The sequence below is a fragment of the Equus quagga genome, chromosome 13, assembly GCF_021613505.1.
Source record: "Equus quagga isolate Etosha38 chromosome 13, UCLA_HA_Equagga_1.0, whole genome shotgun sequence".
NCBI lineage: Eukaryota > Metazoa > Chordata > Mammalia > Perissodactyla > Equidae > Equus > Equus quagga.
In genome coordinates this window covers 80,818,432-80,835,865 of record NC_060279.1, presented here as the reverse complement: position 1 = coordinate 80,835,865, position 17,434 = coordinate 80,818,432, and the positions used below count along the sequence as shown (strand labels likewise).

At 46.4% G+C, this 17,434-nt stretch overlaps 1 protein-coding gene across 4 annotated transcripts; it reads right to left on the bottom strand.

Moving 5' to 3' along the window:
* Positions 1–437: 437 nt before the first annotated feature.
* On the bottom strand, positions 438–7,122 carry ZNF132 (zinc finger protein 132). Of its 4 annotated transcripts, none has more exons than XM_046680175.1 (3): positions 6,671–7,122; positions 4,749–4,875; positions 438–3,170 (listed from the first exon to the last, which is right to left on the bottom strand). In XM_046680175.1, exons 2-3 carry the CDS (start codon positions 4,780–4,782, stop codon positions 1,240–1,242), a joined length of 1,965 nt encoding a protein of 654 aa, XP_046536131.1. In that variant the 5' UTR covers positions 4,783–4,875; positions 6,671–7,122; the 3' UTR covers positions 438–1,239. The 4 variants fall into 4 exon arrangements, with proteins under 4 accessions (XP_046536131.1, XP_046536127.1, XP_046536128.1 ...); XM_046680171.1 differs by having other exon boundaries at positions 4,749–4,917; positions 6,759–7,122; XM_046680172.1 differs by having other exon boundaries at positions 6,759–7,122.
* Positions 7,123–17,434: the final 10,312 nt, after the last annotated feature.

Sequence of the window (17,434 nt, the reverse complement as noted above, 5' to 3'; positions counted from 1 at the left end):
CTCTTATCCACTTGGTCAGTCACCCGGAGGAGTTTTGATGCACCTTTGGAACAACTAAGTCGTCTCTAGTTTAGCAGTCTTCTCGACACTGCCCAGTGTTTCTGTACTCATGATGGCTCCTACATGCCCCTGCAGGTCTCAGATTGGTCTAACTGCCTCATCCTGCATAACCACAGCTGATGGAGAACTGTGGCTGCTCCTGACTGGGAGAGCATGGGCCTATAGTTTACCAGTCTCCCCAACTCCGTTACCTCACACCCAGTGTTTCTCTATCCACACAGAGTACCCACTGGGCATCTACTGGTCTCCCAGGGTCATATATCCTCATCAGGAACCAGAACACAGCTTCTCCTCAGACAGATGGAGAAACCCAGACTTCCCACTGGGAACTAGGGACCTACCCCTGACCCAACATTCTAGTGTTGAAGCCTAACATACTCCTTCCTCAGGGTGGGCTGTGGCCACAGTTAACTCTGAAACAGGCCACTGTGTCCACTCCACGAGCCCTTCAGTTTTTCCCAGTCCTTCAGGCAGCAATGCAAAGTAGGCCACAACAGGACAGAGTGAGTTCCCGTATTCCTACCATACCCTGAGGCAGATGCTGTTGGGTGCCCCCTACTGGCCATCCCCTACTCTACCCATTTCTTTTCTCAGCCTACCCCAACACAACCCCCAAGATTAAAGGTGACTTGACCAATAAAGTCTTTATTATCACACAGGATAGAGCAGACCAAGGTAGATGGTGCCAGGGGAGGGTGATTTGTGGGCTTACTGGACACGTCACTGGGATTACATGCAGACTTGACCACATCCATGAAGAACATGCATCTTCTTAAGAAGCCCAAACTTGACATTCTTCAAGGCTTCTTCACTAGTGTGGGGTCAGTTCATTCCCTAACTCTCTCAGAGGCAATGGGAATGAAGCCATTCCAAAGGGCCCAGGACAATCCAGATTCCCTCCAGGAAAGAGGAAGGGAGGCACAGGGAGCTGTTTTCTCCAAGCATATGTAGTTGACTGCTGCAAATATTTGGATCCAGGCAGCCTGGAAAGAGGTTCATGCTCCACGGGGAAGACAGCTCTGCCCAGGTTCCTGGGCTGCTCAGAAAGGGCAGAGTAGCTTCCAAAGGCTTTTCTATATTAGTGGTACATGTAGGTAATTCCTCTGTGGGTATTCTACTGCATGAAATTTGACTTGGCTTAAGATTTTTCTTACAAAGGCCATTTCCATCAGGCTCGGTTCAGGTATGAATTTTTTTATGCTGAGCAAGGTTGCATAGGCGGCTGAAGATTTTCCCACAGTGGCCACACTCATAAGTCCTTTCTTTGGTGTGAACTATCTGGTGTCGAACGAGTGTGGATCTTTCACTAAAGGCTTTTCCACACTGACTGCACTCATAGGGCCTTTCTTGTGTATGAACTCTCTGGTGACGAACCAAGTGAGAGTTATTGCTGAAGGCTCTCCCGCATTCACTGCATTCATAAGGCCTTTCTCCAGTGTGAACCCTCCAGTGATAAATGAGGCTAGACTTCCGGCTAAAGAACTTTCCACATTCACTGCACTCATAAGGCCTTTCTCCGGTGTGAACTTTCTGATGTTTAATGAGAATGGAGTTTTGGCTAAAGAATTTCCCACATTCACTGCACTCATAAGGCCTTTCTCTTGTGTGAATTCTCCAGTGCTCAATGAGACTGGAACTGTGAGCAAAAGCTTTCCCACATTCGCTGCACTCATAAGGCCTTTCGCCAGTGTGAACTCTCCAGTGCTGAATCAGGCTGGAGCTGCGGCTGAAGGCTTTTCTACATTCACTGCACTCATAAGGCCTTTGCCCAGTATGTACTTTCTGGTGCTGAATGAGTGTAGAGCTGTTGCTGAAGGCTTTCCCACATTCACTGCATTCAAAAGGCCGTTCTCCAGTGTGAACTTTCTGATGTCGAAGGAGATGGGAGCTTTGGCTAAAGTCTCTTCCACATTCACTACACTCAAAAGGCCGTTCTCCGGTGTGAACTTTCTGGTGCTGAGCAAGGTTAGAGTTATTGTTAAAAGCTCTTCCACACTCACTGCACTCATAAGGTCTTTCTCCAGTGTGAACTCTCCAGTGCTGAATGAGAGCAGAACTGCGGCTGAAGGCTTTACCACATTCATTGCACTCATAAGGTCTTACTTGGGTGTGAACTTTCTGGTGCCGAAGGAAATTGGAGCTTTGGCTAAAGGCTCTTCCACATTTGCTGCACTCAAAAGGCCTTTCTCCAGTGTGAACTTTCTCATGCCGAGTGAGGTGTGACCTGTTATTGAAGGCTTTCCCACATTCGCTGCACTCATATGGCCTTTCTCCTGTGTGAACTCTCTGGTGATGAACAAGTGTGAGTTTGTGCCTGAAGGTTTTCCCACAGTCACTGCACTTATAATATTTCACTCCAGTGTGAAATTTCTGGTGCTTCCTCAGTTTAGATGGGTGACTAAAGGCCTTCCCACACTCCTCACACACATAAGATATTTCTCCAGTGTGAAATTTTTGGTGGTTAACAAGAGTTGATTTCTTCTCTAAGGAGTTTCCAACTGTCGAACATCTAAATGGTATCCCCTCAGAGTGAGTTCTCAAGTGGTTGAGGAGAGTGGAGCTCTTCCCAAAGTCTTTTCTACAGGCACTGCACTTGAAGAGTTTCTGTGTGGTATGCACTTCTGGGAGCTGTCCCAGACCGGAACTGTGGGGGAAGGCCTCCCGGCACTCTGTGCTCCTACATGGGTGCCCGCTGCTGTCAGTGGCTGGGTGCTGGAGGAGGTCATGGTTGTCCGAGACATCCTTACCATCTTCCCCACAAGTGAAGAGCTTCTCTGACAGGTAGACTATGGAGCTCTTCACAAACAAGTTCCTGCCCTTGTCCCATATGAAGGGCTTCTCCCCACTGTGCTCCTTCTGGTGCTGGTGAAGCTTTGCACTGATCCAAAACTCTCTTCCACATACTCCACATGTGTAGGGGGTCTCCTCAGGATGTGTTCCCTGATGTTCGTCCAGGTGCAAAATGTCTTTCAAGAATGGGCCACACATGTCACAGGTGTCAGCCTTCTGGGTGGAAGCATGTGCACTGGGAATCCTGACCTGTGACACCCCTTCTACAGAAGCAGTCTGCTTGGAATGTGCTTCCTCATCTTCCACTCCATGCCAACAACCTGAAAGCAGAGAAATTCCCAGTTAACTGAGTGTTCCACTTGGTGGAAAGGATGACTCATTAGAAATGTGTGACTGGCACATCAATGGGTCCAAGGGATTGCTGACACGTCAAGGGGGCCAGAATGAGAATGAAGGGCCCACTGTGCAGGACAAGGCCTGCCAAGCCACAGAATAAAGAGGCCTCATCAGAGGCAAGAACACAGAGATGCGGCAAAGGACTTGAACAGACATTTCTCAAAAAAGATATAATCATGCATCATATAATGATGTTTTGGCCAACAATGGGCTGCATATATGACAGTAGTCCCATAAGATTAGTACCATACAGCCTAGATGTGTAGTAGACTATACCATCTAGGTTTGTGTAAGTATACTCTGTGATGTTTGCAAAATCACGAAATTACCCATCAATCATTTCTCAGAACACTGCCTTGTTGTTAAGCAATGTATGACTATGTGTGTATATGTACATATATATACAAATGGCTGATAAGCACATGAAAAGATGCTCAACATCATTAGTCATTAGAGAAATGCAAATCCAAGCCATAACGAGATACAACTTCACACCCACTAGGATAGCTATAAGAGAAAAGACAGTAACAAGTGTTGATGAGGCAGTAGAGAAACTGGAAACACTGGTACTGCAGTGGGAATGTAAAATGGTGTTGCCAATTTGGAAAACAGTTTGGAAACCCCTATGTATCTACCCAAGAGAAATGAAAACATGTCTATACAAAAACTTGTACATGAATATTCATAGCAACGTTTTTCATAACAGCTAAAAAGTAGAAACAAGCCAAATGCCCACCAACTGATGAATGGATAAACAAACTGTGGTATATCTATAAAGTGGAATATTATTTGGCCATAAAAAGGAATGAAGTACTGATATGTGCTATAACATGGATGAACCTCAAAAACATTATGCTAAGTGAAAGCCAGTCATGGAAAAAGATATATTGTGTGATTCCATTTACATGAAATGTCTAGGATAAGTAAATCTATATAGTCATAAAGTACATTAGCAGTTGCCTAGGACTCAGGGGGGAAGGGGTGAGGGAGGATAGGTAGCAACTGCTAATGGGTACAAAGTTTCTCTTTAGGTGATGAAAATGTTCTAAAATTAGATTATCGTGATATTTATACAACTGTATAAACATACTAAAAACCTCTGGATTGTATACATTAAAGGGGTGAACTTTACGGTATATCTCAAGAAACCTGCTTTTAAAAAATGTCTCATGGGGGAAGGGGCAGAACCTAGGCATGGCCCCACACTGGGTCACCCCAGCCAGGAATTGGTTAAGCTCAGTGGGATCCATTAGGCAGACCAAAGATGCCTGATCCCCAACCTCTGCTCCCAGAAGGCCCCTGGGCAACAGCTATTAGGATTGCTTATAAGGCTGCCCAGGGAGAGACAGTGGTAGTACACAAAGCCCAGTCCCAGCATCCACAGGTACCTGGGAAGCAAGAAGTATCCATGGTCTGGTTTTAGGATTAACAGAACTTTCTATGGGGAGAAGACATAAGGCAGAAGCTGGTCACCATGCCAGGGCAGGGCATAAGGGCCTTACCAAGTGAAGTCATGAGCTCAAAGTTCTCCAGCATCACATTGTGGTATAGGTGCCTCTGGGCTGCATCAAGGAGCCCCCACTCTTCCTTAGAGAAGTACACGGCCACATCCTCGAAGGTCACGGGGCTCTGAAATGATGGGACAGGTGAGCCAGGGGGCCAATAGGAGAACTGAAAAACAAACAAAATAGTCAAATGGACACCCCAGGCCCTTGGGCTATAACTCAGAGTTCTGCCACATCTACCACTGGCATCTCCTCTACTCATGACCCCCTCTGTTCCTACTCCTCCTCAGGCCCCCACCTCAGAGGCAATAACAGGCCCTCGCACCATTGGTGTCCCTCTCCACATGTAGTTCTACTGGTCACTGTATCGAGGCCAATCCAACCCAGAGAAACAAAGGGCAGGTGGGCAGAGGACAATATCTGAGCTCTGGGCTGGCATGCAGCCCCTCCTTCCCCCACTGGCCAATTTTCCTTGTGTCCCTCAGATCACCTCCCAAGTATAAGAAAATTTGGGCTCTCCTTTCTTCCTTGAGCCTCTAGTACCAGAGCCTTGGGCCCATTGGTTTATATACCCTTACCTTGTACACATCACTCTTTGGACCATACCATCCTCATTTCTCCACCCTCCTCTCCATTATCACCTGTCCATATCACAGGCATCTCCCTAGTGTCCCCACATCCCATTATGCACGTGGCATACTTGACAAAGGCAATCAGGACTCAATACTGACCCTAGCCTGCCCAAGATCTCCAAAACCCCCACTGCCAGGGACAGCCATCACCCCTCCAGTTAATGCCTCCCCTCCTCACCCTGTTGCTTCAATCGTCACCTCCCAAGAACCACGAGTAGATTTCAAACACCCTTGCTCTCTTCTACCTCTGTTCTTTCACATGCTGTCCCCTCACCAGTCATAGCAGTCCTTGCTCTTCCTAATACATAAATCCTAGACCTGCTGGCCCCTGCCCGTGGCTTGGGGACTTGTAGCTTGGGCTGACCCTTTTCCGTCTCTGCTACTCCTGACAGCTGGACAAAACCCACAGGCCCCCAAACCTGCTGAGCTGTAGAGAAACCATTCTAATCCCAGGACCCACTGCCATCTTACTTCCGTTACTTGTAGGCTTCACTTTTTGGTCCCACGTCTACTCTCTGCAAAGAGGCTTCGTCACCATCCTGAAGCCAATCTACAGCTGCACAGCGTCCACACACAAGCCTTGACCCTTTGGATGTCTCCAGCCTGGACCTGGCATAAATCCATACTTGCATATTCAGAGGCACAGTTGGCCCCTCAATTTGGCAGTCCTTGGGACATCTCAAATACAGTATGGCCAAAACTCAACTTTTTATTTTCCCTCTATAAACTACTCACACCAATTTCACATCTGCAAAACCTTCCGGGTCAACCCTGCTATCTCACTGCCCCACATCAGGAAATCCAGTCCACCCTACTTAAAAAGTAGATCCAGGAGTCAACCACTTCTCCTGCCTTCACAGCCTCCTCTCTGGTCCAGCCGCCAAAAGCACACACCTGGACTACTGCACTCACCTCCATGATGTTTCTGCCTCTAACCCCACCCAGTCTGTTCTCCACTCAAATCCACAAGGAGCCCGTAAAGACCGGAGCCAGATCACCTCCCTCCTCTGCTCTAAACTTTCCGTGACCCCCACCACACTCAGGAGGCCTAGCTCCTCAGCCTGCCACTCCAGGCCTAACTCCAGTCTCCCTGCTACCTATTTCTACCCGACGAAAGAGACATGAGGCTCCCTGAACACTTCCAAGCAATGTGCACATGGGGGTCCCTGTAGTCGGGACACCCTTCCAGACCTTATCCCACAGGATTCCAGAAACGTGAACTCCTCCATATAACCTCTGGCTGGATTCAAGATGCGAGGGAAGAGACTCTCAGGGCCCTAGACTCACGTGGCGACATCACTATTCCCTACGCCGCGGCTCCAGGATCACGAGGGCGGGGACCCCGGCGGGTGAGGGCCTGGGGCACCCGGCTCACCTGCGCCACGTCCATCAGCGACGCCGCGGCCCCGTCGGAGCCTGTGGGCTCATCCGAACCCCACGCCCCAGTGGGCGGGCGACCGGGGTCGATGGCCGCACTCGGCCTTGTCTTCCCCGGTCTCAAATGCGCCTGGGGACCGGGACGCCTCCTTCCGGGACCGTGGGACGAAGGCGGGGTGCAGAGACGCGCCGCGTCCACTCCACACCCGGGAACACTGAGGCTCGGGAAGGAGGAGTCACTGGCCGGGAGCAAAAACGCGTTCAGCAGCGCGGCGAGGATCCGGGCACCGCCCGGTCCCTCTCCTGCGGTCCCGGAGGCCGCCTGCGGACGGCCCCTCGGCCACGAAACGAAGCCTGCAATGGCGACGACGGAAGTCCCGCCCCATCCTCCGCTGCCCGCGCGGAGCTAGCTTTCATTGGCTCAGGGCCGTCGCCAACTATGACGCTATCTCCCGAGAGGTCGCGAGTAGCTTGGTCGTCGCCTAGGTGATCACAAAGGGCGCGCCTCGCGTCTCTGCTCACGCGACGCGAACTACACTACCCAGAAAGCCCCTGGCCGTGCGTCCTCCCCTGGCCAATAAGGACCCAGGAGAGGGGCGTCATCGGGCGTGCCGTACAGACTTTGGTCAGTGATAGCCTAGGAGGAGGGGAGTTTCCGGAAGGGCCGCGCTGCGGGGGTGGAACTTCCGGTGTCGGGCTGTCGCTGTGGCCTCTGGCCTTTGAGGGACCGGGTCGGCGGCTGTGGACGGCGTCCGGGGGGCTACCCGCGCCCGCGGAAACGGGAGTGGGCAGGGTACGAGCGTCGAGGAGGGTCCGCCCCTGCGCTCTGCATGCCCCGTGGCCGCAGCGAATGTCCCGCCTCCCGGAGCCCTTACGGCGCGGGGCTGTCCGCCGGGGCCTTCGCCAAAGCCCGGCAGTGCCCATGGCCGCCCGGATTCGTCTTCCTTGGCGTTGCGACCTCTTCACGGAGTGGGACGGAGGCTCACAGCCCGCGCGTCCAGAGGGCGTGGGCCAGCGCTAATAAGCGAGCCGAGGGGCCAGGCACGGATGGGGACTCTTCTGGCCCCCACCCGCTGGACTCCAGCCCCAGTGTCCCAAGTCCCCGACTGAGCCCCGGGCCTTGGCGCTCAGGACAGCGGGGCGTTCACGGGGGCGTTTCCGTTTCAGAATCCGGTTTGATGAGAGGCGGAGGGCACAGGCAAGAGGGATCTGCGTGTGCGAAGACTCGGAGGTGAGACCGACCTGAGGGCACCCAGGGAAGTTCTCGCATCTGGCCTGCGGGGCACCGAGAGCACGGGGAGAGGAGTCCTGCCTCTGGACAGGCTAAGTGTGCTGGGGGACAGGGAAGATTCTGAACAGAAGAGAGATGGCCGTGAAATGAGAGAGGATTTTGAGAGCACCCCAGTGGATACTGTGGGAACACACTGTTGGGAGGGGGGTCGTGGTGGGGCTGTAAACGGGGCGATGCGTGAGCCTGCTGCTTCATTCTTCATTCATTCTTCTGGCAGTTATGATGTGGCTTGTCCAGAGTAGAAGCAGGAGAGGTAGGAGTAGTGATCAGATTCTGGATAGATTTTCAAGATGGAGTTGATGGGATTTCCTGCCACATATGGGGAGTGAATGTAAGTAGGGGATGAAGGACCGTCCCAAGTGTTTAGGAAGAATGAGGTGCTACCCATGGAGATCAGAGGTTCTCAGAAGGAGGATGTTTGGGGAAGATTAGCAGTTGGGTTTTGTGGGTGTAGAATCTGAGTTGTCTGGGACCTCTGAGTGGAAGTGACACATCCACCCATGAACACAGAGGGAGTTCCCGTTTGGCCTCCAGATGTCCAGGCTGCAGTGCACTGGTGGCCTGGATCAGGGAAGGGCCTGAGAATGGGATTTTGGAAGGAGAGTTTTAGGTTGTGGTTAAGACAGATCCTGAGGTGAGTGTGGGGTGTCCAGACTAAGAACCAGTGGCTGGGTGGAGGAGGTGGGTGCAGAAACAGAAAAGCACTGTCCAAAGACCACTGGATCTGGGGAAAGCGCACATCCAGGAGGAGGGCCTATGCTGTTAAATATGAGGTGGGGAGCAGGCGTGTCAGGGGACAGGGTTAGGGAGACATAAGGGGAGGTGGCTAGCATGACAGAGACTGGGATCCCAGGTCCCTTGCCCAGTGCTTAGGTCACATCCATCTGCCTCCTGGCTTGGTGTTGCAGGGCCCAGTGACTTTGAGGACAAGGTCACATGCCTCTTTCAGAAAAATAGTGGGGGTCCTTAGTGAAGCTTGGATCAGTCCATAACCAGAGAGGCCCATGGAAGACCAGTCCTGGTGAGTGGGAGACAGATATGGGAGTGCCTGTGGCAGTGGGCTAGTCTCTCACCTGGTACCTGACCTATGCCCTGTTTCCCTGGTGCCAAAGTGGGTAACCATGCCTTTATTCTATCTTTCTGACCCCCATCTGACTCCATCCTACTTTCCCCTGACTCCTGTCCCCTGGCTGACCACTCTCTGTTCTCTGCCTCTCACGCTTTCTCTGTCTCCCCTCTTCTGGCCAGATCCTCCACCATTGGCATTCCCTTAACATGTCCTAAGCCAATACACATCCTTAAATGGTTCTTGAGAACCTTTTCCTCCATGAGACTGGCTTGTTCCCTCTGAGGAAGGTGGGCACAGTATTGACAGTCTGAGGCCTAGTCTCCCCTCACTGCACAGCACCTGACTGTCACCAGACACTGAGACCCTGCCAACTCCATGTTTTTCAGAACCCACAGAGAACTGACACTGAAGAGACACCTGACCAATGCGTAGCATGTGGAGAGATGTTCAAGGAGAGGCAACCCTTTGCTGCCACCAAAAAACTTCAAAATGGGAAAAAAATCTCAAGCACATTGGGAATGTGGAAAGATCTTCAACTTTGTCTCCGTCCTCAGAAAGCAGGAGTATGTTCGCATCTTAGAATGTTCCTAGTATGGTAACATGGGAAAGCCACCAGCCAAAGCTTCGGTCCCTTTGAGCACCAGAACGTTTGCCACAGAGAAAGCCATTATAAAGGCAGGGACTGTGGCCCAGCCTTGAGCAAAATTTTGCAATTTCCCCTTCACCAAAACGTTCACACTGATCAAGGACTGTGAAGTGTGGAGAATGTGGGCACCTCTGTTCAGAGCTGCGCTCTCGTTAGCACCCAGAAATTCACACCAGAGAGCAGTTGTACAAATGCAGTAACTATGTGGAACCTTTCAGGAATTTTTTTTTTTAAAGACTGGCACCTGAGCTAACATCTGTTGCCAATCTTTTTTTTCCCCTTCTCTTCTCCCCAAAGCCCGCAAGTAGATAGTTGTATGTTCAAGATGTAGGTCCCTCTGGTGGTGCTATTTGGGACACCGCCTCAGCATGGCCTGATGAGTGGTGCCAGGTCCACGCCCAGGATCCTAACCTGGGCCACGAAAGCGGAGCACACGAACTTAACCACTCGGCCTTGGGACCGGCCCCATTTCAGGAAAATATTAAACTTGTTTCACACAATCCCCATTGGAGAAAGGCATAATGAGTACAGCTAATGTTGAACAGCCTCTTCTCACAGATTTACTCCTGTTTTGCAGCAGCAAGTTACTACATTGTGAGTGTAGTAAGTAGGAGAGCAAAAATCTGCAGTTCCCGCCTTGTTTTGCATAGAATGATTCACACTGGAGAAAGCCCCAGGAGTACAGCCAGCATGGGAGAGCTGTCACCCACAGCTCCCACCTTGCCCAGCACCAGAAACTTCACTCTGGAAAAAAGCTTTTTGAGAGCAGTGAATGTAGTCAAGTTTTCAGCTGCCTTTTTTTTTTGGTGAGGAAGATTGGCCCTGAGCCAACATCTGTTGGCAATCTTCCTCTTTTTTTTTTTTTTCTCTTCAAAGCTCCAGTACATAGTTGTATATCCTAGTTGTAGGTCATTCCAATTCTTCTATGTGGGATGCTGCCACAGCATGGCTTGATGTGTGGTGCTAGGTCTGTGCCCAGGATCCAAACTGGTGAACCCTGGACCACTGAAGCAGAGCATGCAAAGTTAACCACTTGGCCATGGGCCAGCCCCTGCCTTTTTAAAAAATTTTTTATTTTAAATAATCAGTCTCTTTTTTAAACCTCATTCAGTATAAAAGAATTAACACCCAAGAAAGACCATATATGAATAGCCTTCTCCACAAGGTGACCTCATGTAGAAGGACCTCCACCTGGGGAGCCACTTCCTGACTGCCTTGAGCACGAGGAAGCCTGTAGGGGCCACGTTGTACTTTGTGACCTGCTGAGGGACCTCGGGAGAGCTGTTGCACTGCTGGTCCTGTGGAAGAAGCCCTTCTGTGTTTGAATTGCTCAGTGTAAGCAGCCCCCTCTTCCCAGCTGGCACTCCCCCGGAGGGATGGTGAGTGGCCCTGTACTCACTAGATGGCATCATGCTGCTCATCCATGACTGAGTTTGGCATGGACCTGACTCACGCTCTGAGCAAGGGGCCTGATGGGGTGGTTTCCGGGGAAATTTCCCATTGTTCATGGACATTGTGAAGTCTGCATTTGACATCCATCATGCTTTTGTTGAACTGCTTCAAGTACTCGTGACGTAAAAGTTTTGTAAGCATTCCTGTCTTCACCCAGCCCTGGTACTATGACCTCAGACTGCTCTAGACTGGGTCTTGTTTTGTTTTTGCTGAGGAAGATTTGCCCTGAGCTAACATCTGTTGCCAATCTGCTCTTTTTGTGTGTGAGCCACCACCACAGCATGACCACTGACAGACAAGTGGTGTAGATCTGTGCCCAAGAACCAAACCCTGGCCACCAAAGTGGAGTGCACTGAACTTAACCACTAGGCCACTAGAGCTGGCCTGGGACTGTTTGATAATGGATATGTCACCAATTAATTCTCCTTTGCTATGGGAGCCCTGTTGAGCAGATGGAGTAAATTGAGAACAGAACAGAAGCCTTGTAGCACCTGACAGAGGGTAGAGCAGCAAGGTGTGGAGCATTTCTAGCCAGTCGTGACCTGGTTTGCATTTCCACCCCATGTCCCCTGGGAAGGAATGAAGCCTCTGTTCTGAAGTTTCTGACCTGCAGTTCGCCTGGGGAAGGCAGTTGGTTGGCCTGGAAGAAGCAAGGTGATGGTCTCTGTTCCAGGAAACGTCTCCTCCCAGCAGTGCTGAGAGGAAGCCCTCTGATAGCCAGACCCTAGTGGTCTATCACCCACTTGTACTTATACCAGGACCAGGTGAGTATACTAAGTAGGTGCGGAGACACTGGGTGTGAGGAAGTAGGGCATGGAGGAGCTGGCAGACTGTTAGATGGCTGGCGCTTGCAGGATGAGGGTGTAGAGAGAATCTTAAGGCCTGTGGATCTGTACATCTGCCACAGCCGTACTCATGATGTAAAGGTTTTATGCATTCTGGTCATCTCCCAGGGAGCTGGATACTTTTGGTCATCATCACCTGGTCAGGAACACCTGGATTATGAGAAAGAACAGCCCCTAGTCCTGTTTGTTAAATAGCTTTATTAAAGTATAATTTATGTGTTATAAAATACACCCGTTATAAGTGTACAGTTTAATGATTTTTAGTAAATTTATAGAGTTGTGCCACCATTATCATCTCACCTCACTCCCATTGCCCCAAAAAGTTCCTTTGGACATTTGGAACCAAGGCCCACTCTCATGGCCAGCCCCTGGCAACCACTAACTGTTCTCTACATATTGTGTTTTCTGGATATTTCATCTCAATGAATTCATACAAAATGTAGCTTTTTGTGTGTAGTTTCTATCACTTAGCATAATGTTTTTGATGTTCATTCATGTTACATCAGTATTCCATTTTATTACTGAATAATATTCCCTTGTAAGGATATACCACATTTTCTTTATCCACCACCAGGTGATGGACTTTTGAATTGTTTCCAGTTCATGGCTATTTATGAATAATGCTGCCAGGAACATTTGCTTGCAAATCTCTGTGTAGACATGTTTTCATTTCTCTTGGGTAGATTCCTAAGAGTAGAATTGCTGAGTCCTATGGTAGGTTTATGTTTAACTCTTTAAAAACTGCCCGACTGTTTTCCGATGTGGCTGTACCATTTCATGTTCCCATGAGCACTGTAGGACTGTTCCACTTTCTCCACCTTCTTGCCAACACTTGATTTTGTCATCTTAGTGGGTGTGAAATGGTATCTCAATGGATTTTTTTAAATTGTGGTAAAATATACATAAAGTTGATCATTTTAACTATTTTTAAGTGTACAGCTCAGTGGCATTAAGTAAATTCATGTAGTTGTGCAGCTATGACCCCTATACATCTCCAAAACTTTTTAATTTTCCTAAACCAAAACTCTGTACTCATTAAACAATAATCTCAATTTTTTTTTATTGAAGTGATAATAGTTTATAACATTGTAAAATTTCAGTTCTACATTATTTGTCAGTCACCACATAAATGTTACCCTTTACCCCTTATGCCCAGCCCCCAACCCCCTTTCCCTCTGGTAACCACTCATCTGTCCTCTTTGTCTGTGTGTTTGTTTATCTTGCACATGTGAGTGAAATCAAACGGTGTTTGTCTTTCTCTGGCTTGTTTCGCTTAACATAAGACTCTCAAGTTCCATCCATGTTGTTGCACATGGGATGATTTTGTCTTTTTTGTGGCTGAGGAGTATTCCATTTTATGTAATACCACATCTTCTTTATCCTTTCACCAGTTGATGGGCACTTGGGTTGCTTCCACGTCTTGGCTATTGTGAATAATGCTGCAATGAACATAGGGGTGCATAAGTCTCTGTGAATTGTTGATTTCAAGTTCTTTGGATAAATACCCAGTAATAGGATAGCTGGATTGTATGGTATTTCTGTTTTTAATTTTTTGAGAAATCTCCATACCGTTTTCCATAGTGGCTGCACCAGTTTGCATTCCCCCTAGCAGTGTATAAAGATTCCCTTTTCTCCACATCCTCTCCAAAATTCATTTTTTGTCTTGGTAATTATAGCTATTCTAACAGGTGTAAGGTGATATCTCAGTGTAGTTTTGATTTGCATCTCTCTGATATTTAGTGATGTTGAACATCTTTTCATGTACCTGTTGGCCATCTGTATATCTTCTTTGGAAAAGTGTCTGTTTACATCCTCTGGCCATTTTCTGATCGGGGTTTTTTGTTGTTATTGAGTTGCGTGAATTGTTTATATATTTTGGAGATTAACCCCTTGTCAGATACACAATTTGCAAATATTTTCTCCCAGTTGATGGATTGTTTGTTTTGTTCCTGGTTTCCTTTGCCTTGCAGAAACTCTTTAGTCTGATGAAGTCCCATTTTTTAACTTTTTCGTTTGTTTCCCTTGCCTGAGTAAACATGGTTTTCGGAAAGATCCCTCTAAGACCGATGTCAAAGAGTATCCTGCCTATATTTTCTTCTAGGGGTTTTATGGTTTCACATCTTACTTTCAACTCTTTGATCCATTTTGAGTTAATTTTTGTGTATGGTGCAAGATAATGGTCTACTTTCATTCTTTTGCATGTGGCTGTCCAGTTTTCCCAACACCATTTATTGAAGAGACTTTCCTTCCTCCTTTGTATGGTCTTAGCTCCTATGTCAAAGATTAGCTGTCTGTAGATGTGTGGTTTTATTTCTGGGCTTTCAATTCTGTTCCATTGATCTGTGTGCCTGTTTTTGTACCAGTACCATGCCGTTTTTATTACTATGGCTTTGTAGTATATTTTGCAGTCAGGGATTGTGATGTCTCCAGCTTTGTTCTTTTTTCTTAGGATTGCTTTAGCTATTTGGGATCTTTTGTTGTTCTGTATAAATTTCAGGATTCTTTGTTCTATTTCCATGAAGAATGTCATTGGGATTGCATTGAATCTGTAGATTGCTTTACGTAGTATGGACATTTTAACTATGTTTATTCTTCTGATCCATGTGCATGGAATATCTTTCCATTTCTTTATGTCATCTTCAGTTTCTTTCAATAATGCCTTATAGTTGTTATCATATAGGTCTTTCACCTCCTTGGTTAAATTTATTCCCAGATATTTTATTCTTTTTGTTGCGATGGTAAATGGGATTGTATTCCCATTGAGTTCTCTTTCTGCTAGTTCATTATTAGAGTATAGAAATGTAACTGATTTTTGTAAGTTGATTTTGTACCCTGCAACTTTGCTGTAGTTGTTGATTATTTCTAATAGTTTTCCAATGGATTCTTTAGGATTTTCTCTCTATGTAAAATCATGTCATCTGCAAACAGCAAGAGTTTCACTTCTTTATTGCCAGTTTGGCTACTCTTTATTTCTTTTTCTTGCCTAATTGCTCTGGCCAAAACTTCAAGTACTATGTTGAATAACAGTGGTGAGAGTAGTGAGAGTAGGCATCCTTGTCTTGTTCCTGTTCTCAGAGGGATGGCTTTCAGTTTTTTTGCTGTTGATTGTGATGTTGGCTGTGGGTTTGCTGTCTATGTCCTTTATTATGTTGAGGTACTTTCCTTCTATACCCATTTTATTGAGAGTTTTTATCATAAATGGATGCTGGACCTTGTCAAATGCTTTCTCTGCATCTATTGAGATGATCATGTGGTTTTTATTCCTCATTTTGTTAATCTGTATCACATTGATTGATTTGTGGATGTTGAACCATCCCTGAGTCCCTGGTATAAATGCCACTTGGTCATGGTGTATGATCCTTTTAATGTATTGCTGTATTTGGTTTCCCAATATTTTGTTGAGAATTTTTGTGTCTATGTTCATCAGCAATATTTGCCTGTAACTTTCCTTCTTTGTGTTGTCCTTGTCTGGCTTTGGGATCAGGGTGATGTTGGCCTCATAAAATGTGTTAGGAAGTGTTCCATCTTCTTCAATTTTTGGGAATAGTTTGAGAAGGATAGGTATTAAATCTTATTTGAATGTTTGGTAGAATTCTCCAGAGGAGCCATCTCGTCCTGGACTTTTTTGGGGGGAGGTTTTTGATTACTGTTTCAATATCTTTACTTGTGATTGGGGTATTCAATTTCTCTATTCTTGATTCAGTTTTGGGAGGTTGTATGAGTCTAAGAATTTATCCATTTCTTCTAGGTTGTCCAATTTGTGGGCATATAGTTTTTCATAGTTCCTTTGTATTTCTGTGATCCATTGTAACTTCTCCTCTTTCATTTCTAATTTTATTTATTTGAGCCGTCTCTCTTTTTTTCTAAGTCAGTCTGGCTAAGTGTTTGTCAGTTTTCTTTATCTTCTCAAAGAACCAGCTCTTAGTTTCATTGATCTTTTCTACTGTTATTTCTTTGTCTCTATTTCATTTATTTCTGCTCTAATTTTTATTATTTCCCTCTTTTGCTGACTTTGGGCTTTGTTTGTTCTTCTTTTTCTAAGTTCTGTTTGGTGTAGTTTAATATTCCTTATTTGAGATTGATCTTGTTTATTAAGGTGGGCCTGTATTGCTATAAATTTCCCTCTTAGGACCACTTTTGTTGCATCCCATATGAGTTGCTGTGGTGTATTTTCATTTTCATTTGTCTCCAGATGTTTTTTGATTCTCCTTTAGTTTCTTCAGTGATCTACTGGTTGTTCAGTAGCATGTTCTTTAGTCTCCACATATTTGTGACTTTCCCAGCTTTTTTCTTGTAGTTGATTTCTAGTTTCCTAGCTTTATGGTTGGAAAGTATGCTTGATAGGATTTCAGTCTTCTTAAATATATTGAGGCTTGCCTTGTTTCCGAACATATGGTCTATCTTTGAGAATGTTCCATGTGCACTTGAGAAGAATGTGTATTCTGCTGTTTTGGGTGGAGTGTTCTATATATAACTATTAAGTTCATCTGGTCTAGTGTTTCGTTTAATTCCACTATTTCCTTGTTGTCTTTCTGTCTTGATGATCTATCCATTGATGTAAGTGGGGTGTTAAGGTCCCCTACTATTATTGTGTTGCTGTTAATATCGTCTTTTAGATTTGTTAATAGTTGCTTTATGTATTTTGGGGTTCCTGTGTTGAATGTATACATATGTATAAGTCATATGTCCTCTTGATGGAATGTCCCTTTTATCATTATATAACACCACTCTTTGTGTCTCATTGCCTTCTTTATCTTGAAATCTACTTTGTCTAATATAAGTATGGCAATGCCTGCTTTATTTTGTTTGGCATTTGCTTGGAGTATCATCTTCCATCCTTTCACTCTGAGCCTGTGTTTGTCTTTAGAGCTGAGATGTGTTCCCTGGAGGCAGCATATTGTTGGGTCTTGTTTTTCAATCCATCCAGCCACTCTGTGTCTTTTGATTGGAAAACTCAATCCATTTACATCTAGAGTTATTATTGATATATGCAGGCTTAATGCTGCCATTTTTTTCACTTGTTTTCCAGTTGTTCTGTATTTTCCTTGTTTCTTATCCCGTGTGTTTCGAACTGCCAGTTCAGTTTGGTAGCTGTGGATGGTGGTTTTCTCATTATTAATCATTTGTGTCTCTTCTGATTGTTTAATGGTTACCGTGAGGTTTGTATAAAAACTCTTGTAGATGAGATAGTCCATTTTCTGATAGCCTCTTACTTGCTTAGTCTAAGCAGGTTCCATCCCTTTTCTCTTCCCCTTGTAAGTTGTTGTTGTCACAACTTACCCTGTTTTGTATTGTGAATTTGTGGTTAAAATGATGAGATTATAGTTATTTTTGATGTTTTACTTCCCTTTATCTTTAATGTTATAATTGT